The following is a 21,810-nucleotide window of genomic DNA, read 5'->3' as shown; positions in this document are numbered from 1 at the left end:
GGGACCTCCACATTTCTACCTGTTACGATCATGTCTACATAATCGTTCATGTTTTTAAGCTGAACCACCTTCCTCTGGAATGTGGCAATTTGGGAAATTGTTGCTTCAGAGCTTGCTCCGTTTTGCCGATGGCTTCCATGTTCTTACCAAGCTCCATTTTATGTTTATAATGCACTTCACTTTTCACAGTGTCGACTTCACTTTTCATAATATTGTGACGTTTCACCATTTGATTTTCCACAAGATGTGCTCCCTGTTGCAGATTCTCTCTGATTTTGGCGAGATTGTCCAGATCAGACTTGATTTCCTCAAACACATGTAAATTGTTTGACTGTGCCTGCTCCAACTCTTGTCGGATTGACTGTGCGGCAGATCTCAATGACGCGAGTTTGTGTTCAGCATGATCTTCCTCCACACAAATAGCACACACAAATGGATACTTGTCACAGTGAGTACATACCATTATGACAGTATCATCTTTGTGGTAAACACACTCCATTTTCATTAGACTTCTAAACAGCACGTGCCTGGTTCGTATTCCGGTGTCACACAAATTACCGTGCCCAGGAAATACAGTGACGCGACCTGTGGACTGCGCGCCATCGTGTGCGCATGGGTGTAGTTGTAGTTTACTCGCGGGCACCGTTTGTTTGCGATTTTAAGTCTTGGAGGGAAACCGGGAGGTCATAATAACGTATTTTAACTTTGGTCGAAGCCATATTTGTAGGTCTGCCAGAAACTTTAACAGGTCACAACACTATAACGCCACAGTACCCAAATCGGGACACTTCAGGAAAAAGTCACAAGAAATGTGCATGCTGTGCAAAGAAGGACTTTAAGTTGAACATATTGATTTAAAGATACTTATATACCAATAAACCATTATATGAACTTTATTTACTGCCACTTACGGTTACAACCACAGTTTTAGTTTGTAAATAATGACGAAAATGTAACGTTCTAAATTGATGCGCCATATATATGCGACGTTATTGATTTTCAATTTTTGAATGTGACTCTTCACAATCCTACTATTTCACAGTGGTAGTTTGGAAAAGAAATTCATTCAGAACGACTCTTGGCTCTTAAATATTCCAAAAATATGCCATGTTCTGCTAAATACTTTTTTCATCTCCAAATGTTAGCCAAAACTGGTAGGGGTGTCCCGATTTGGGTACAGCTTCACCTGTTTCGCGATTACGTAATCATGACTATATTTCCGGTTCTATTTATAGAACCACGTGCCGGAAATATTAACTTGTTATCAAAATGAAAAGATAATGATATCTATTTAGGAAAAGTGAACAAAAATCACTGGGATCGGTACTACGGTATGAAATACATCATTATTTCACTTAAAAGTGTCCCGATTTGGGTACTGTTAACATTATTCTTAACAGCTATAGTAGGCCTACCGGTGGTGGTGGGTTAATCAAGTCACCCGAGTCCGGGATTTTACCATTTTCTAAAAGTAAAATTGCCAAAATCCGTGACTGACTGGATTAACCCACTAGCTATAGGATTTTTAGTAGTCCTATAGTCTATTCTTGCAATCTGAATTCTGTGATAACACCAACTACGAAAAGTCCATGCTATGAAATAGTCAGTTTGTTTTATTTATCACAGGGACCTGAGAATTTGTTACAGTTATAGTTGGACCTAAACTAAGGTGTTCAGAGTATTTTTACATGTTTAAGGTATTTTGATCGACTTTCGGTAAAATTGACACGCCAATGATCATACGATCAAATGTGCAGGCTATGTAGACATTGATACTGTCTGTTCATTATATTATCTTCCTTTGTGGCCAAATGTTGATCAAATTGACAATACTTATTGCAAAGGTCAGATGTAAGGCTATTGTTTTGCAATGAGCCTATTTAATGAAACCAGTTAAACTTTCATTCACACTACACTGCCTCGTTATACAATGCCATATAGATATCTCAATTGTGTTAACAACATACAATAAGCCTAATTCAAGGTTTCCAGATTATGTCATTTTTTTAGCAAAGTTTGTCTTTCATATGTGCAGGATTTTCTTATCTGATATTTTAGAATTGTTAATGAATTCTGGTAAAAATCGATCGATAAATCAACTAATAAATGGCTAGCCATCGTTATTTAGGGTCATGGGAATTGCTGCGGGCTCCCATTCAGAACTTAAAAAATTCGTCAGTTCCATATCAGTGCTTAATTATGTACTAAAAATCAGCCAAAATATTCTAAATTTCCCACATTTCACACACTGTATATGTTGACATTCTCAAAACAGTCTTAATTTTGCGGTCATCCTCGACTGCATATTAATTCGATAACCCTCCCCAACACTAGTAATGTTTCGTTACATATCGGTCACATATTTCAATAGGTCGGTATGAATAGCATGCTGTTCTATCGACCCAAACGTCTCAAAAACGATGAGTTTTACTTAGAATTAAGAAAACACTTTTTAATTTATAGTTACTACAGGCAATAAAACAGTAGGGCCTGTATCGCTCACCTGAATATGTTAAAAATAATTGGTATGAAGTAAAAATATAGCACTCCATGGTAGGTGCTGTAAGTACATATGAAATTTCAGAAAATATGGACAAAATCTTTTCATTCCTACAGAAGAAGAAGGATTTTAAAGAATAATTTGCTATGTTTCCCCTATTGGGCCCCGCCCCTCAGGCCCCTGGTTTATACAATTGGTACCCCTTCACCCAGGGATGTTTCAGACTAAATATGAAATAAATCCTGTCATTCCTACAGAAGAAGACGGATTTTTAAGAATTTGCTATATTTCCCATATTGAGCCCCGCCCCTCAGCCCCCAAGGGGGCCAGACCCACCGTTTATACAAAATTGGTTTCTCTTAGACCAAGGATGCTCAACACCAAATATGGACCAAATCCTGTCATTCCTACAGAAGTAGAAGGATTTTAAAGAATAATTTGCTATGTTCCCCTATTGGGCCCAGCCCCTCAGGCCCTTGGGGGGCCAAACCCACGGTTTATACAAAATTGAGTCCACTTGGCCCAAGGATACTCCAGACTAAATTAGGATAAAATACCTTAATCCCTACGGTAGGAGAAGGATTTTGAAGGTTTTACCTATTTCCCCTATTCGACCCCGCCCATCTGCCCCATGGGGCGCCACACCCACCATTTATACAAAATTGAGTTCCCTGGCCCGAGATGCTCCAGACTAAATTAGGATAAAATCCCTTAATCCCTAGGGTAGAAGAAGGATTTTGAAGGGTTAACCTCTATTTCCCCTATTGGGCCCCGGCCCTTTTGCCCCCAGGAGGGCCACACCCACCATATATACAAAATTGAGTCCCCTTGGCCTAAGAATGCTCCAGACCAAATTTAGTCAAAGTCTACTCGGCTGTTCAGGACTAGTAGCGTTTTAAAGGAAAAGTTGATGGACGGGCGGACGACGGACGACGGACGCTGCGGTATGGCATAAGCTCACCATGGTCCTTCGGACCAGGTGAGCTAAAAAAAATCATTGCCACTTTATATGCCATTTTATCATTTAATAGGAATTGTTAATAACAAGTTTATAATACACAAACGTGGAGGGAGCTACCTCCCCATAACGTTATATATCTATATTAAAGTCTGAAGTGACAACAGGATCACAAGTCGTTTTCATATACCCAGGGTCGGTTCTTCTCCGAGGAAATTTGACAATTATTGAAAACAACTTAAATACAAAATATTTCATTAGAATTGCTTCTGTTAAACGACTGAGATAAGGTGAAGGAGGCGACCAGTAGCGTAGGTATAACCCGGTGTCTAATCTCATTGTCCTGTATGTACACTGTACATTTATTGGTCTTGTCAATTGCAGAAACCAAACTTGACCTGCTGCTTCCATGGAATCTCTACATTGTATGTCTTTTCTGTGGTGTCAGAAGTTGTCAAAGTAATTTGACCAAGTGAAGTTTAGGACGTTTTCAGCGAGATGGCACTTCATTAGCCCTATCATCTGTGAACAGTGTTAGCTGTTTCGTGGAGGTAAAACCCTGAACAAGCCAACAAAACCCCCAACGGATAACAGAGTGACTTAAGGAAGCCCAGGATTTTTATTGATAGAAGTGCTTTGACAATGATATCTTAATTGTTAACGGAGAGTACAGTATGCGAAGGTTAAAACAGGTTAACACTGATATTGACGATGGAAGGGCCATCGAAGTGGATGGCAGTGTTTACAACAGATTGATATGGTGTCTTAACAACCACTCGGTCAGATAGGGGTTATCAATATCAGATGTTGCTGTGCATCAGGCATATTGATCTGATAAAAAGAGTTTGGTACTGATTTTGATAATTATGTATATTTCAACCTGTTGGTCTGCGATCTGACCTTTGAATTTGGCAAAGTATCAAGTTGGGATTGCATAACTGGAACCCAAGGGTAGCCTGTGTACAAAATTTGAGAAAGGCTGGTGGCAATATTGTTTTTCCTATTCACAAACAAATGTGATGTTGCTTAACTATAGGACCCAGGGAAGAATGTGTACTGCATTTAAAAAAAAGACACGTGTCCAATACTTTCAGAGAAATAGCAGCAACAAACTTTGACACTGAAATCAATGATTGGAGCCTTGCAGCAACATTTCCCTTCATACCTGCAAGTTAAGGTACTGTTAAACTACTGGGACCCATGGGACCCTATGTACAAAATCTGAGAAAGATCCTGGCCTGTACTTCTTTGACCATGACATCAAAGATGGCAGCCCGGTGTTTATATTGTTCTACATATCAACAAACGTGATGTTGCATTACTACGATAAAAGGAAAACGTATACAAAAAAATAGGCCCAATGGAAAACTTCAAAATCTGAGAAATGTCGGTGTTTATAAAACCGAGAAGTATCTGTACAACACTTTTTGAGGAATATTGTTGGTAAGACCATGGTCAAGTTTCTGAATTAAAGATCACTGCGACCCTTTTTCCAAAATTTGACCTATGTTATCTAAATAATCTAATTATATCAAACCTTAATATATCTTAGTGAATAATGCATATATTTCCATATGGTTCACTTTTCCATGGGCTTCATTTTCATTGAGTAAATAAAAAAGATTTTTAATTAGCTCCCTAGTTCCATTTATAACACAAAAAACTGGCTCAAGTTTCACTTTCAACTTTGGTCAATTTAAACCTTGCACCCGTGACCAGGTCGCTCAATTGGCTAAAGTGTCTGTCTAGAGTAGACTTTGTAGGTCCTGGGTTCGAATTCCAGTCTGGCCTTTGAATTTTTACCTTTCCTAACGTTAACTTACCTTTTAGTAAGAATACCTGAAGATCAGTACTTTTCCTTTATCGTCTCCAATCCAAACCTCATTTCCCTGTATAGTCATGGCCCATGGTGTAGTGTTCATGGTGAGCAGGACTTTCAATGGCTCGCACGATTGACTCAGTAACTGCATATTTTCTCTCGTATCAATAACCGCACAATAGAGACTATACCCTGCCAGGAAATTCCCAATCAATATCCTGGGTCCTGTACAGATTAAAACAGGAGATAGGTCTTCGTCAAGAACAACTAGTTCTCTGCGTCTGTCACTTTTAAGGTTAATGACCGCTACTCGGGTGCCCGTGTTGTTCACACAGACGTCATCTGGTACAACAACCTGGCTTCCTCCATATCCATCAGCCTGACAACGAGCCGCCTCTTCCCCCACCGGTCGTATCGGACCAACACACGGGTACTGTCATCTGTTACTTCATAGTCATTTTCGTCGCATAGTGTTACATATATGTCCCCAGATGGATCTGTACATATACGGTTTGGTGTGAGAGGACAGGTGATGAACTTTTCTGTAATCTCACCATTTGGTAGAGCGATCTCCTTGATACATTTCTGTAGTGTACAACAGAACAGAAGCTTATTATCTGCACGTACAGTAAATCCATCCGACCTAGTTCCCAGGTTAATAACTTGTTTAATTTCTCCAGACCTCTTGGACAGTTTAACACAGCTTTTATCCTGGCATTTTAGCCAGCAAACTTTAGATTTAGGACAAAACATATTATCTACATCAACATGTTTTTGAAAGTTTAAATGATGTAACTGGCCTAACTTTGATTTTTGATTTCCTTTCGATCAAACCAAAAAAGTCGGATGACTTGTCCCTTTTATTCTCATTGTTATTGGCATGATCAGATGCCCCTTAAATACTCCCAAACATTCGTTCAAGTTCTCCGTCCCTGACAGCCCCGGGGAGGAACACCAGGGCGTGTATGTCTAGCCTGGGGATGCGTCTGCTGCTTTGTGGGACCTCCACATTTCTGCCTGTTACGATTATGTCTACATAATCGTTCATGTTTTTAAGCTGAACCACCTTCCTCTGGAATGTGGCAATCTGGGAAAACTGTTGCTTCAGAGCTTGTTCTGTTTTGTCTATGGCTTCCATGTTCTTACCAAGCTCCATTTTATGTTTTTAATGCACTTCATTTTTCATTCGTCGTGTCTCACTCTGTCACTGTGGTGTTATCACCCTGTCACCGTAGTGTTTTCACTCTGTCACCATCATGTTCTCACCCTGGCATTGTCGTGTTATTACCTGTCACTGTCGTGTTCTCACTCTGTCACTGTGTTGGTCTCACACTGATATCGTCGTGTTCTCACCCTGTCACTGTCGTGTTCTCACCCTGTCACTGTCTTGTTCTCACTCTGTCACTGTCGTGTTCACTCTTTTGTTGTCGTGTTATTACCCTGTCATCGTCGTGTTCTCACCCTGTCACTGTGGTGTTCCCACCCTGTCACCTTGCTGTTCTTACTCTGTCACTATGGTGTTCTCACCCTGTCACTGTCATGTTCTCACCCTTCCACTTTGCTGTTCTCACTCTGTCACTGTTGTGTTCTCACCCTGTCAGTGTGGTGTTCTCACCATGTCACGTGATGTTTTCATTCTGTCACGTGATGTTTTCTCACCCTCACACTGTGTTGTTATCACCCTGTCACCGCCGTGTTCTCACCTTGTCACTATGGTGTTCTCACCCTGTCACCGTAGTGTTCTCACCTTGTCACCGTTGTGTTCTGACTATGTCCCTGCTGTTTTCGCTTTGACGCTGTGGTTTTTTCGCCTGTAGATTGTATCATCTTTTGTCACACGTTGTGTTGGTTTGAGTGATCAATGGGAAGATTATTGATTTTTGGCCCTTAATGTACACTTAATTATCACGATAAACGCCCACAACGCGTATTACTTAAAGGGGAAACACTGAAATGTTCAAATGGAAAGAAAAGAAAAAAACCGTTTAGATTTTAAAAGCATTTTATTTGGAATATACATTATAAAATGGATAGAACCTACATTTTATACCCTAATAATACCCTAATACTTTTTACCAGTGACTACACAATAGCTGAAGCAGTTCATCTTATCACTGATGAGGAAGGAAGGTAAGTTAATTCACATTCGAGATTAAAATAAAAATCAAATTTGAGTAACCTTACTATGAATAATTCATTAATCCCAAAGTCTTGACTGGTTGTTTAAAAAAACAAATTTGCAGGCTATGTAGACATTGATACTGTCTGTTCATTATATTATCTTTCTTTGTGGCCAAATGTTGATCAAATTGACAATATTTATTGCAAAAGTCAGATGTAAGGCTATTGTTTGCAATGAGCCTATTTAATGAAACCAGTTAAACTTTCATTCAAAGTACGATATCACACTACATTGCCTCGTTATACAATTCCATATAGATATTTACATAGAAAACATATTCCCATCTCTCAATTGTGTTAAAAACATACATTAAGCCTAATTCAATGTTTCCAGATTATGTCATTGTGCAGGATTTTCTTATCTGATATTTTAGAATCGTTAATGAATTCTGGTAAAATTCGATCGATAAATCAACTATTAAATGGCTAGCCATCGTTATTCAGGGCCATGTGAACTTCTGCGGGCTCTCATTCAGAACTTAAAAAGTTCGTCAGTTCCATATCAGTGCTTAATTATGTACTAAAAAAATCAGCAAAAATATTCTAAATCTCCCACATTTCACACACTGTATATGTTGACATTCTCAAAACAGTCTTAATTTTGCGGTCATCCTCGACTGCATATTATATTCAATAACCCTCCCCAACACTCCCCATATACATGTTGCTGGCCCGGAGGATAGCGTGCTGAGGGTCGTGGTGAGGAAGAAGCCGGAAACCCCACGTGATCGGGCAGGTTACCCTTTTACTTTTCACGTCGGTGAGCGAATCGAACACTGGCCATCTCGATAAACCAAGTGATCTGTCCACTGGATATATGATCTCATGTTGTCTTCTTCTGCATACCATTTCTCACGCACTCAATAATCTGGATACCTTCCGCGGGCACCCAATTACTATATGTTTTGTATCTGGCCTCTCTTTTCCAATTCACCAAATATCTCTCATCTCCTTTCCATACACCTAATCACCTGTATGACCATATTTCAATATTGTATTTGGTATCGCTTTTTCCGATACTGTCGTCAGTCCATAATAATCAATATTGGGACGGAGATTCCCACGGAAGTCATCGAGGAATTATCTACAAAGAAACGTGAATTTTCATTTGCATAGTTGGTAATGGCAAGATGTAAATATCTTATTATGACTTCTAATTGGTTTTGGATATGTCTTAATTACGTACATTTTGTTGACTTAATGTTAACTACTTTTATCAGATTAGCCTATGATGTTGATCAGTGACATAAATCAGTTTCTCACTGACGATAATATATTGATGACGTAAATGTGCAGTTTTGTACATTTCTCGAAAAACTGTTGCTGTAGTTAATAATTATGTTAAAATATGGTAGCCAATATTGGTTTACGTTGTTGGAAAATATTGATAGTGGAGCTGTTTTATGTAATCAATAGCGCAAATCTTAACCTGACCAATCACTTAATCATCAATGGGATCACATTCATATAGCTTAAAATCAACTTTTTCTCATATGGTGTATTCTTTTCCTGATATCTTCGATTGTGACATTGACTGAGTGGTGAACCATATCAAAGATATAATTACATCAATTATGACTAAACAATTTGGTAACATATGTTCGATCATACTGTAGCGTTAACATACCTTAGTAAGAATACCTTAAGATCTGTACTTTTCCCTAGCCATCTCCGACCCAAACCTCATCCCCGTGCAAGGACAAGGACCATGGTGAAGTTTCCATGGTCAGCAGAACCTGAAGTGGCTCACAGGTTGGACTCAGTAACTTCACAGTTTTGCTGTAACATTCAGCTATCCAAATATTGTCTCTTGTATCAAATACAACACAAGAGAGAACATACCCTGCTAGGGCGTCCCCGGTCAACACGCTGGGTCCTGTATAAATCAATATAGGAGATAGGTACTTGTCAAGTACAACTAGTTCACTGCGTCTTTCATTTACGTGGTTAATAACCGCTATTTGGGTGCCACTTCTGTTCACACAGACTTTACATGGTACAACAAAGATGTTTCTACCATTACCATCAACCTGACACTGGGTTTTGTTGCGCCCCTGACTGTCGTACCGGACCAACACACGGGTACTGTCGTCTGTTACGTCATAATCATGCTCGTCGTACATTGTCACATATATGTCCCCAGACGGACCTGTACATATATAGCTAGGTGTCAGTGGACTAGTGCTGAACGTCTCTGTAATATCGCCATTAGGCAGCTCCATCTCCTTGATACACTGCTGACTTGTACAACAGAATAGTAGCCTGTTATCTGAAGTGACAGTAAATCCTTCAGTCTTAGTTCCTAGATTGATAGCTGCTTTAATATTTCCGGATCTGTTGCAAAGTTTGACACTGTTTTTACCCTCAAATTTAAACAAGCCAGTTCCTGATCCAGGACAAAACATAGCATGTATACCATCATGTTTAGAGTGATTAAAAGAGGCAATTGGTGTTAGTTTGATGCATGCTTCTCTTTTAATCGAGCCAACAAAGTCAGACATGTTGGTTTTATCGTCATTCCCCTCTGCCCTGTCATCACATGTGACCGTAGTAGCGTCATTGTTACCGTTATCAAATGCCCCTTTAATACCTCCAAACAATCGTTTCAGTTCTCCCTCCCTGATACCCCCGGGAATGAATATTAGGACTTGTATGTCCGGTCTGGGGACGCGGTTGGTATCCGGCACCTCCACATCCCTTCCCAACTTAATAACGTCTACGTAGTCGGTCATCTTTTGTAGCTAAGCTACCTTCATCTTGAACGTGTCTATTTGGGACACCTGTTGTTTCAGAGTTTCCTTCGTTCTGTCAATGGACTCCGCGTTCTTACCGAGTTCCGTTATGTGTTTCTGTATTACTTCCGTGTTGACTTCGTCGATTTTACTTCTGATAATATCAGCACGTTTCGCTATCTCATCATCTATGTTAGAAGCATCCTGTTTCAGATCCTCTCTGATTTCGGTTAGACCATCTAGATCCGATTTGATTTCTTTAAACACCTGACCATTCTCGGTTTCTACCTGTTCCAGATTCTGTCGGATAGACTGAGCGGCGTTCCTCAATGTCTGTAGTTTGTGCTCTGCATGCTCCTCTTCAAGGCAAACTCCACAGACAAAGGGGATCCTGTCACATGATTTACACACCACGAACACTTTCTCACCTGTATGTGTGGCACACTCCATTGTCTCACGATGATGCTCTCAGATAAAAATGATATTTTTGTCGAGATCTTCTCCTATCGGTATACTTTTGTTACACGTCGTCAGTCACGTTATTGATAATATATAGCTGATAAAATATAAGTGTCATAATCTAGCACACTTTGTGCGTAACACACTGTGTTTTACCTGATATGAAGTGAGTGGTTATAATCGTATCAAATACACTACAGCGATACTTGTCTTTGTAGCTTGTATTTCACAAACTCTTTATATACGAAATACATGTTTCACTGTTATCCTTGGGAGTTTGGAATAGTATGGAAGTTAGAAAATATGACCGATTGTATGTTATTTTTGTGCGTGTTTAAGCTAAGGCTATAAGTTGGCGCTTGACCGACCTTGCTGTCTCTAGGCAATCTTTAAACGTAATACACCCCAGCCCACCCCCATCACAAACTGACGTTATTGTAAGTTAAGCCTCAGGTTGCAGCTGTGCCTCGGGACTTCCATGTTTCTGCTAGTTACGATCACGTCAACGTAATTGTTCATATCTTTAAGCTGAGCCACCTGTCTCTGGATTCTGGCAATTTGGGATAACTGTTAATTAGAGCTTGCTTTGGTTTTTATGCGGCATCCATGTTCTTTCCAAGCCCCATTCTAGGTATATGATGTACTCCCTTCTTTACGTTGTAGACTCACTTTCATGTTCAACATTTTTTATTTTACGAAATTTGATCCGAGTTACAGTTTCTCTCTAATTTTTGGTGAGACCGTCAAGGTCGGACTTTCGCCTCAATTTACCAGATCTCTCTCGTTTACTGAAATTTTCCATGGATGATCTAATATCATCGTAACAACAGTAACGATATTCGTCACATTAAATGATATGATAAACTTAAATAGGCAGAAACAACATTTATTGTAAAGTTTACCAACAGAACTCGTGGTTAAATCTGTGATAAAACATGTACTAAGGCTTGGACTTTGTGTTAATTTGATAGGACATTTATATAATAATAATAATAATAATAATAATATACAACATTTATATAGCGCCCTATATAATTTGTAAAATTACTCTACTCTATTTATAGTCTAAATATCCATGAATTTAAGCAATAATGTAATGCAACAGCACTATTGATAGAAAAGAACACATGTTTGGATCAAAGTTGTGTTTATTGTGTAACAATTTTCGTGTAGCTTTGTGCTGTATACTCATGATAATAAAATAGCATTGTGATAAATGAAAACGATCCATTCAAGCGTTATATAGGAATTTATGCTCGATAATCGATTTCCGCGTGTGTATTAATGGTAAAGTCACACTATTTTAGGCTTGGCATATCACAACTAGTTTCACTTTCGTTCTTATAGCAGTTTGCTGGTTTACAGTGTGCATGTATCTTGAAGGTATAAATATCTTTCGACCTATTTCCACTATTTGATAGGTTCAGTTAAAATGTTAAATACGAACTAAGCTATTCAGACATCTAAAAACAATATAACTAATAGGCACGTTACATAGAAATGAAAAACTAAGGTAGACAATACATGTTTCATGTAGCACAAGCGCATATACTTCTATATAGGTAAATATGACAGATAAAGCTACCCTTGATATGGGTACAGCTGTATAGTATAGATATATTATATACAACAGTACACATGTACAAAGAAATGGCATGTGAATTGGGAGGAGATCATGCCTGATTGCTCTCTCATTTTGTAGATATTCATGTTGTGACTTCGCGTCCTTAACGTTGTATTATCTCTCTGTCACACATTGTGTTGTTTAGAGTGATCAACGGGTACACAACGTGAATAGTTTGAAGTGAAAATGCTGAAATTTTCGCAAACCAAAAATCCACGTTTAGGGGTTGAACATAGTTTAATTGCAATATCTTAAAGACGTATTGTACCTTAATTTTACTAACATGTTGTGCCCTTTCCTTGTAAAATTCCAGTTTATACAACAGTATCTATGATATAGCTTACGCACAGGGAAGAGGAAAGACAGGAAAACGGGTTAACTAGCACATTTGATTAAGACAGAAAAAGATATTTGAGTAACTGATCTGATGCATTATTTATAATTACGATAATTAATTACTTGAGGCTATGAGGAACATTTCTTGACTTCTTCGCATTATTGTTTTCCTATTTCCCACTGGCAATTGAACTTGTTTCTTTTCAAATTGTTAATGTGCAGAGAGTATCGTTCAATTAAAGTTTAATCTTCAATGAAATGGACCGAAAATAAACCTTCAAAGACATGTTATGTACTCACGAATGAATTGTGGTAAATATCCCAGGAAAGATCAAATGGCCAAAGGCTTAACAACGTTACTGGTTGTCCTGGGTATTAATTACCATCGAACTCCCCTTCAAAACCCCAAATACATCAATCTCATAGAAGTACATTGATATCAAATATTAGTAACCATAATCTTAATATGTACAATAATTAGACACCATAGATCTAGCCACACTTCATCACACATTAAATCGGACTACTCACCAATATTACCCTTATATCTGCACATTCCATCTGAATCTGTCTTCGGCCTCTGACATATACAATATCTGGTTGCAGTTTTTCTTATAATACATATACAAATGTTATTATGCAACAATCGTTATCAACCTAAATTTATCACACTTATTTGCCTAAATGTTAGTGCGCAGGTGGTCTGAATGTATGCTGAAACCGGAATATCTGGAAAAAACCCACGTGGTGGGGTAGATGACATTTTTTCACGTCAGGCAGTCGAACCCCAGCTATCTTGGTGAAAGCCTTGTGCTCTATACACTGTATTCCTTGTCTACATAGCTCCGCACATAACAAAATACCTGGACATCATGTAAAGCGCCCGTGCCGGCAATTTTGGATAGCTCCGCACACACCCAATTATCTGTCTGCTCTTTCCCTTTTTATTTAATCTGCCTTCCATACAACAAAACATGTCCGATGACCAGCATCAACCCGTTACCACCAAAGCTGGGACAGAGATTCCCAAGGAGTTCATCGAGTAAATTATCTACAAAGAAACATGAGTTTTCAATTTGAAACTGTTGCTGTAGTTAATATGTTAAAATATAGTGACAAATATTGGTTTAGTTTGTTGGAAAATATTGACAGTGGGGCTGTTTTATATAGTCAATAGCGCAAATCTTAACCTGACCAATGACGTCATCATCAATGGGATACCATTAATATAGCTTAAAATCATGAAAAAATTTGGACAACTAGAAATACATATTTGATTTATGTTTTCATTTTCAAATATCCCGTTCATCTGTTTGGTAACTCCAAATAAACTAGTTCTTATCTGGACTTTTCTCCTAATACGTTAATTATGAGATTGACTCGGATGCAAGCTACATGTATATATATCAAAGATATTATTACATTAGAAATTATGACTTCATCTCATATTATCTTTTTGGTCAAGCTGTAGCGTTAACATACCTTAGTAAGAATACCTGAAGACATCTACTTCTCCTTCATCATACCCTACCCAAACCTCATTCCCATGCAAGGACAAGGTCCATGGTGAGGCTTCCATGGCCCTCAGGACCTTAAGGGGCTCACAAGATGGACTCAACAACTGGATAGTTTGACTATTCTCTTCAGCAACCAAAATATTGTCTCTTGTATCAAACGTAGCACCATTAATCTTAAACCCTGACAGTGATCTGCCTGTCAACACGCTGGGTCCTGTATAGACAAAGAGAGGAGATAGGTCCTGGTCAAGAACAACTAACTCGCTGCGATTGACACGAATCTCGTTAATTACTGCCACTCGGGTGCCCTTATTGTTCACAAAGACGTCCATTGGTACAACAAAGAGACATTCGCCAAAGACATCTGTCTGACACCGAGCCTTTTCTAGTCCCCTACTGTTGTATTGGATCAACACACGGGTACTGTCTTTTTTTAATTTGTAATCATTCTTGTCAAACAGCGTCACGTATATGTCCCCAGACGGACCTGTACATATGTAGTTGGGTGTCAGTGGACTAGTGCTGAACTTCTCTGTGATCTCTCCGTTTGGAAGGTTCATTTTCTTGACACATTGCGGAGTTGCACAACAGAACAGTAACCTGTTATTTGAAGTGACAGTAAATCCATTTGTCTGCGTTTCTAGCTTGACAGCTTGCAAAGTTTCTCCAGAGGTGTTTAAAAGTTTAACGGTGTTTTTATCCTTACATTTTAACCAGCAATGTCCTGGCTTAGAACAAAACATAGTATCTATGCCATCATCTTTAGGAAGTTTGAAGGATGTTACTGGTGTTACTTTGATATTTGATTCTCTTTCGATCGAACCAACGAAGTCAGACGACATGGTGTTAATACCTCCAAACATTCGTTTAAGTTCTCCGTCCCTGACAGTCCCGGGGCTAAATGTTAGGGCTTGTATGTCCGGCCTAGGGATGCGGTTGGTATCCGGCACCTTAACCTCCCTTCCCGACTCAATCACGTCCACGTAGTCGTTCATCTTCTGTAGCTGAGCTACCTTCTTTTTGAACGTTTTTATTTGGGCCACCTGTTTTTTCAGAGCTTCCTCCGTTCTGTCAATGGACTCCGCGTTCTTACCGACTTCCGTTTTGTGTTTCTGTATTACTTCCGTGTTGACTTCGTCGATTTTGCTTCTGATAACATCAACACGTTTCGCGATCTCATCATCTACGTTATTAGCATCCTGTTTCAGATCCTCTCTGATTTCGGTGAGACCCTCTAGATCCGACTTGATCTCTTTAAACACCCGCACATTCTCGGTTTCTACCTTTTCCAGATTCTGAAGGATAGAATGAGCGGCGTTCCTCAATGTCTGAACTTCGTGCTTTACATGCTTCTCTTCAAGACAATTTCCACAGGCAAAGGGGAACTTGTCACATGATATACACACCATGAAAACTTTCTCACCTGTATGTGTGTCACACTCCATGGTATTAAAGCTGGTTTATTACGTTTATCGTTTACAGTATTCCATGTATACGCGTCAGGCTGTATTGAATTACGTCGCTAACCACGCTATTGATAGGTTGCTATAAATAGGGGGTGTTCGTGACGGAAACTCGAGGGTTGAATCCAGACATGCGCAGATATAATAATAGTCAAGCGTGTCAAAAACGCAGAGATCACAACAGTCGGGTTCTCAACATGGAGGAAAACACAGCAGTCATTCCGACAATAGTGTGTTGTGAACTGATTATCAACGATTCCGACGACGAGGAGGAATATCTTACACACTGTTTAGCGTACCATAAATTCCCAAATGCTGTTCCGAAGGTAACTGGGTTCGTTGAACTCGTGATGGACAGATTTGATGACAGAGAGTTCAAAAGAGATTTCAGGATAACTCGTAATACGTTTGACATTCTTCTAAACGAAGTTGTTCCTCACATTGAGAGCACTGACCGCCCTTGTGGAAGGGATCCCTTGAAACCTAACCACAAATTGCTGATATTTTTGTGGTACATGGCAAACCAAGATTGTATGAGGGAAATATCACGCCTATTTAATGTATCAAAATCATCTGTTTTTAGTTGTGTGAGAGAAGTTTCATTCGCGTTATGTAACGAAATGCAGAAATACATTCATTGGCCTGATCAGACTGAACAGGATGAAGCAGCAGAAGAAATTAAAAACAGTACAGGAATACCAGGAGTCGTTGGTTTTATCGATGGGACCCACATCCGACTGTCAAGTGTTCCCAATGGGGACTCTGGTTACATAGACAGAAAAGGGTTTCCTTCTCTCCAGCTACAGGTTGTTGTGTCACATAATATGCTGATCATTGACGCATACGTAGGGTGGCCTGGTAGTGTCCACGATGCCAGAGTTTACAAGAACAGTCCTCTTTTTGATGGTCTCCAAACTGGAATGATAGCCCCTGGACATTTTTTAATAGGTACTGTAATGTATTTACACATATTTTTGAGAAAAAGTCTATATGACAATGTTTGAAGTATAAGTAATTTCCTTTTCCTTGCCTTTCAGGAGATGGTGCATATCCCTTATCAGAAGTCATGATAACGCCATTTAGACAAACTGGAAATCTGAGTGCACAACAGAAGCATTTCAACAAGAAGGTGTCATCAGTACGTCAAACAGTAGAACGTTCAATAGGACATATGAAACAACGATTCAGACGCCTAAGAGATCTTAGCTGCCGTGACATGAAAAGTGCCTGTGAAATCATTATGTCCGGTTGTATCCTGCATAATATGTGTATATTACATGAAGATGATCTGTCCGAGTACTTGGACAATTATGACGGAAATCAAGTAGTCAATAACTATCCTCCTGTGTATTTGGATAATGCTCGTGGTGTGCGGAAAAGAAATGAGATTGTACAGCTTCTCAATGCCAACAGATAACTGTGTTCGAAAACCATGCCATGGTTGCATAGACTAGCCACTGCTTTTGAAAACAAGACAATGTGATAAAGTGTAAAATGAATCAAACTTGTTTTATTAAATGGAAAACAAAATAAAAACGTTTGAGTATCTCTCAGGTAACACAGATTTAAATAACTTTTCAATTACATATAAAATAAAAGTCACCAACTGATGATGGAATAAAACCTATTAAACATGATAATACAAACAATAATATTTAGAAAATGTGTGAACAAATAATTATGGGGCACTGTTTTCGTATTTGTCTACAAAGTGTGATTCCATTATTGATATCATTAATATAAATTTATGACATCACTAAATGCCCAGAATTATTGAGATATTATTAATTGAAATTATTGATATCACTTAGTCAAACTAGTGATAGCAACAATTCAGGGCATTTAGTGATATCAATAATATGATATGTGATATTATTAAATGAATTAGTGATCACTAATTCTATCAAGTTAAATCACCAATTTGAATTAGTGATATAATTATTTAATGATATCAATAAATATACATTGATATCATTAATTTGAATTAGTGATGTCACATTTCGTAGATAAATACTAAAACGGTGCCCCATCTGACCTGACTGCTAGTGTAAACTTATTACAACATATTATGGACATATGGAAAACAAAATGACAGCATGTACATGAATTCTTTCATGATTAAGAAAACTGAACAATTACATTTCTTTAATGTAGTTTTTGAGAAGTTGAAACTGATTGTGTTCCTTTCAATAACGACCACTTGGATTTGGGAAACTGTACGCGTATCGTACACATTTCAACATTTGAAGTGGCACTTTGTCTATAATACTGTGACCAAATGTCACCCTTCCCACATTACTGTTCAACAGTTGTGCCAAATTTTCAACGTCCCTTTGACACTTTGTAGTTACTTTTCCACTAACATACCGTAGCCCTTTCTTCCTCTGCATCAACTCTACCAAAAACTCCACAGAGAGTTCTGACCTACTTTCATGTGTAACTAAGGAATGCAAATTTGGCAAAGCAATGATGACATTGTAGAGAGACTGCAAAGAATACCCTACATCTATCAGTTCCAAAATTTCTAACTGAAATAGGGCCCCTGAGTACAGAGCAGAAAGCAGACTGAGCATGGTTGTATTAGCTTTAGCTCTGATCACAAGTTTTGTCAATGAACATATAATGTTCAGGAAGTGGAAGTCTGGAACACTTCTAGGTGTCTGTTTACAAGACACATTTATATTGGTGAAGGTTCCCAGGATATTTCTTCTCATTCCTCTACTTGTTGAAGCTAAACACAGCTGATCAGTAATGTTAAGATGCCTAAGAACTTCCATGAGGATTGTCTGTGGCAGGCTGATGATTCTGAAAAAAAAAATCATTAAACATTCATGTTTAAATGTCTAAAAAATGAAAACATGTTTATAATAAAATTTGGCAAACGTAAAATGTATTCTAAGAAATCTATTTGAATGCATCTTGAGCAACTTTAAATTATTGTTGGTATCTCCTTGTGGACACAAACCGTGATAACAAAACCTGTGTTTAAACAGAAGTTATTTTACTGAACTTTGTACAACTGTCACCATTTAAAGACAAACAGCATTGCAAACAAAAAGGCCAAGTAGTCAAAATCTACTTCGCCATTCCGGCCTATTAGTTCTTTTAGTTGACGGACGACAGGCAGACGCCATGGTACAGAATAAGCTCATATCATATTATAGCAACATTTAATGTTTTTCTTGGAGGAGGGAGTTAAAGACGAACACCACTATATAATATGCTTCATTCACTAGTACTACTCTATACATCTAATGAGACCAAAAATAATCCCCACCTTGGAAAACCCTTTTTCAAGAACTGATATCAGCCTGTCCATAGCTGCCATCTTGTCTTTGTGTCTTTCTACTTGCCTGGTGTCTAAATTTTCAAGCCATTCAGGTCTCTCTTTCCTTTTCCTGTCTCGTCTCGTCTTGCTTGGAGTCTGACTAGTCTGGTTAGTCTCGGTACTATTGCCCTCCATAGTCATGCCTCTGCTGGAGCTAATCGCCACTGATGGTCTTGTGGAGGCGTTCATGCCATACAACTCCTGAAACTCGGAAAAAAAAGGACAAGACTTTTTGTCGTTTCCAGATTTTGAATTGTGATCCACAGTGTTCCTGTATTCTCGTTTCAAACTCTTAAACTTGTTCTCACATTGTGTAGGCGTATATTTGTACCCCTTCTTATTCATGCTTTCACTTATTTTTTTCTTTGTGTGTTCTCATGGAATGAAAGTCGGATTCCATAGTTGATCGCAAGTCAAACAGTAGAGCTGTTTCTCGTCTTCCCCAAAATTTTGGAAGATTTTCTTCAGTGGAGGATGACGCCAATGCACCACCTGTGACGGATGGAGGGTCGTTGTTGGAGGATGACGCCAATGCACCACCTGTGACGGATGGAGGGTCGTTGTTGGAGGATGACGCCAATGCACCACCTGTGACGGATGGAGGGTAGTTGTTGGAGGACGACGCCAATGCACCACCTGTGGCTGAAGAGTTTTTTTTCAATTTTGATGATTCTATATTAGCCCTGATTGTTTCAAGAAGTTGAGTATCTACAAAATAAGCAAAAGAGAAAATGAGATGTTTCAAACATGTTTTTAAAGGGAAGAGTATAGAATAGACAACTAGCAAAACCCATAGATAAATAATTTCCAAGATTCAGATTTCTAAATTGATCTGATTTGCTTTATATATTTAGCACATTTTGTAACTACATTTAGTGCATGTAAATTGTTACAGATATGCATGTGTATAATCTAAATTAATGCACAAAAAAACGTACTTAATATATTCATCATCTCGGTCTTTCATCTTGGATGTCAATAAGGATGTTTAGATTAAACTCATGTAATTCTTGTACTTTCTCCTTCTTAAAATTAATCTCGACATGGTTTAATACTAGAAATGATACCAAATTAAAGTTATTTTGGACTTCCCACCTCCATTCTCTAAACGTTGAATCGTTGGCATGTCCAGTTTGACTAGGTAGGTGGTCCCATCACTATATGTTAGACGAGTTTGTTGCCAATATCCTGGACTTGAACTGCAAAACATCAACCTCGATTGATTTATTTTTTTCTGGTTGCGATATTATTCACATTCACAATGAAACACGTATGTATGTACATTATCAGCATTATCATTATGACCTTACCTTAGTACAAGATCATCAAAGTAGCATACTTCATCAGAACCAGTCCCCGAGCACCATAGGCATCAACACTGCCAAGTTATCATCAGATAATACGTTCTGTATCATTTAAAGTTATTTTTTATAAAATTATTTGATGTTGACTTATTTTTTAAGACGATATTCGAGATTAAATAAAACACATTAACCTCACCTGCTTTCGTCCGCCATGTTTGTGACGTCATAACTCTCGTCGACCCTGTAAAATCGGGGAGTATACTCTTGACCCAGTTTCGGAACTCGCGTGTTCCGCCTTTTGAGTGTTGCCAAAAAGTTCTAAAATGGAGGTTAGGTTCCCATATCCTCCATTTTAGAACTTTTTGGCAACACTCAAAAGGCGGAATTGCAACCATACCCCCCCCCCCCCTTTTTTTTTTTTTGTCCTAGGCTCGGTTATAACCGGAACAAGGACGTAAAGCCCCATCAATCAATCAATCAAATCAAGAACTCGCGTGTTATACTCCCGTCGTTCTTGAATGAAACACGGGTGTCGAGTTGTAACTCGGGTTCTAAACGAACACCCCCATAGATGTCTTCAGCTCAAAATCATGTTTTGGTATACTTTTGTTACGTCATCAGTCAATTTATTGATAATAAATAACTGATAAAAAGTCATATATACTAGCACAGTGGTTATAATTTTATGAGCACACTTCAAGTATGTGTAGCCTATATTGCACAGTTTATATACGACTTACATGCATCACTGTTCTCACCTGTATGTGTGGCAGAGTCCATGGTATCGACAGGGGCCGGATGGGAGAAAATGTGTAAAGACCTTATTTGTAATAACAACTTTAAGACACGAATTTTGATTGGCCGACCAATCATCACCGGTTGTTGGTGAGACTGCGAGGGAATAACAAGATGGCGACAGAGACGATATCTATACAGAGTCAGAATGGAACTTGCTCGATTGAAGACGAATGGTTTGTATTTAACGTTCATGTTGGTGTATGAATAAATTAAAATATTTAACACTAAGCTATTATGAACATGATCACAGCTTGCTGTAGTGTTATTTAACATTTTGCCCCTCCCTACCCAACATCGAACGATAGCAAGATCGTGTAAAAATTCGGTGCACCGGGGTGTTCCTTTTATTTCATTTGACACCTATTAATTTGTTTACTGCACGGAGAACAAAAAAATATGAATTACCACGTATACTGTAGACCCCCACTTTACATTCCCACTTTCTATATGTGTCGGGATACGTGTGTAAGTGTTCGGCTCTCAGCATCGACGTGTTGTAATTTTTGTTATTAGTATAAATATTGTCTTAATAAAGTTAATCAATATGTAAGTACCCTACTATCATTCAGCTATCATGGCCAAAATTGATATATTACAAAACAATATGTAGATAGTTTTATTTACAGTCTGAAAGCGTCATTAGTATTTAGTGATTTTGTAAAAGAATTATTTGCACAAAAAACAAAATCAGGTTTTCACACGTGACTTCTTTGACTTTAGGATTAAGTTGATCAGACCGTCTTTTATCGGAGAATGCTATAACTTGAGATAAAAATCATATTTAACAAATG

The 21,810-nt window shown here is 38.4% G+C and overlaps 4 protein-coding genes across 13 annotated transcripts; 1 reads left to right on the top strand and 3 right to left on the bottom strand.

Moving 5' to 3' along the window:
- Positions 1-7,308: 7,308 nt before the first annotated feature.
- LOC110441419 lies at positions 7,309-11,000 on the bottom strand. 2 transcript variants are annotated; one of them, XM_021484542.1, is made up of 2 exons: positions 9,086-11,000; positions 7,309-8,542 (listed from the first exon to the last, which is right to left on the bottom strand). In XM_021484542.1, exon 1 carries the CDS (start codon positions 10,188-10,190, stop codon positions 9,120-9,122), a length of 1,071 nt encoding a protein of 356 aa, XP_021340217.1. In that variant the 5' UTR covers positions 10,191-11,000; the 3' UTR covers positions 7,309-8,542; positions 9,086-9,119. The 2 variants fall into 2 exon arrangements, with proteins under 2 accessions (XP_021340217.1, XP_021340218.1); XM_021484543.1 differs by having other exon boundaries at positions 9,100-11,000.
- Positions 11,001-12,340: 1,340 nt separating this feature from the next.
- On the bottom strand, positions 12,341-15,667 carry LOC110441420. The gene is made up of 2 exons (XM_021484544.1): positions 14,092-15,667; positions 12,341-13,660 (listed from the first exon to the last, which is right to left on the bottom strand). The coding sequence occupies exon 1, from the start codon at positions 15,569-15,571 to the stop codon at positions 14,093-14,095; it is 1,479 nt and encodes a 492-aa protein (XP_021340219.1). The 5' UTR covers positions 15,572-15,667; the 3' UTR covers positions 12,341-13,660; position 14,092.
- Positions 15,668-15,750: 83 nt separating this feature from the next.
- On the top strand, positions 15,751-17,025 carry LOC110441421 (putative nuclease HARBI1). 2 transcript variants are annotated; one of them, XR_002461868.1, is made up of 2 exons: positions 15,751-15,915; positions 16,627-16,712. XR_002461868.1 is itself a non-coding variant. In XM_021484545.1 (2 exons), exons 1-2 carry the CDS (start codon positions 15,940-15,942, stop codon positions 17,004-17,006), a joined length of 978 nt encoding a protein of 325 aa, XP_021340220.1. In that variant the 5' UTR covers positions 15,926-15,939; the 3' UTR covers positions 17,007-17,025. The 2 variants fall into 2 exon arrangements, 1 of the variants encoding a protein (XP_021340220.1); XM_021484545.1 differs by lacking the exon at positions 15,751-15,915 and adding an exon at positions 15,926-16,537 and having other exon boundaries at positions 16,627-17,025.
- Positions 17,026-17,761: 736 nt separating this feature from the next.
- Positions 17,762-21,117, bottom strand: LOC110441422. 8 transcript variants are annotated; one of them, XM_021484549.1, is made up of 5 exons: positions 20,980-21,115; positions 20,013-20,116; positions 19,554-19,625; positions 18,943-19,505; positions 17,762-18,394 (listed from the first exon to the last, which is right to left on the bottom strand). In XM_021484549.1, the coding sequence occupies exons 4-5, from the start codon at positions 19,260-19,262 to the stop codon at positions 17,776-17,778; spliced, it is 939 nt and encodes a 312-aa protein (XP_021340224.1). In that variant the 5' UTR covers positions 19,263-19,505; positions 19,554-19,625; positions 20,013-20,116; positions 20,980-21,115; the 3' UTR covers positions 17,762-17,775. The 8 variants fall into 8 exon arrangements, with proteins under 8 accessions (XP_021340224.1, XP_021340222.1, XP_021340221.1 ...); XM_021484547.1 differs by having other exon boundaries at positions 18,943-19,625; positions 20,962-21,015; XM_021484546.1 differs by lacking the exon at positions 20,980-21,115 and adding an exon at positions 20,418-20,510 and having other exon boundaries at positions 18,943-19,625.
- Between the last annotated feature and the right edge of the window lie 693 nt (positions 21,118-21,810).

The sequence above is a fragment of the Mizuhopecten yessoensis genome, unplaced genomic scaffold (genome assembly GCF_002113885.1).
Source record: "Mizuhopecten yessoensis strain PY_sf001 unplaced genomic scaffold, ASM211388v2 scaffold715945, whole genome shotgun sequence".
Lineage (NCBI taxonomy): Eukaryota > Metazoa > Mollusca > Bivalvia > Pectinida > Pectinidae > Mizuhopecten > Mizuhopecten yessoensis.
This window is presented reverse-complemented; position numbering and strand designations above follow the sequence as displayed.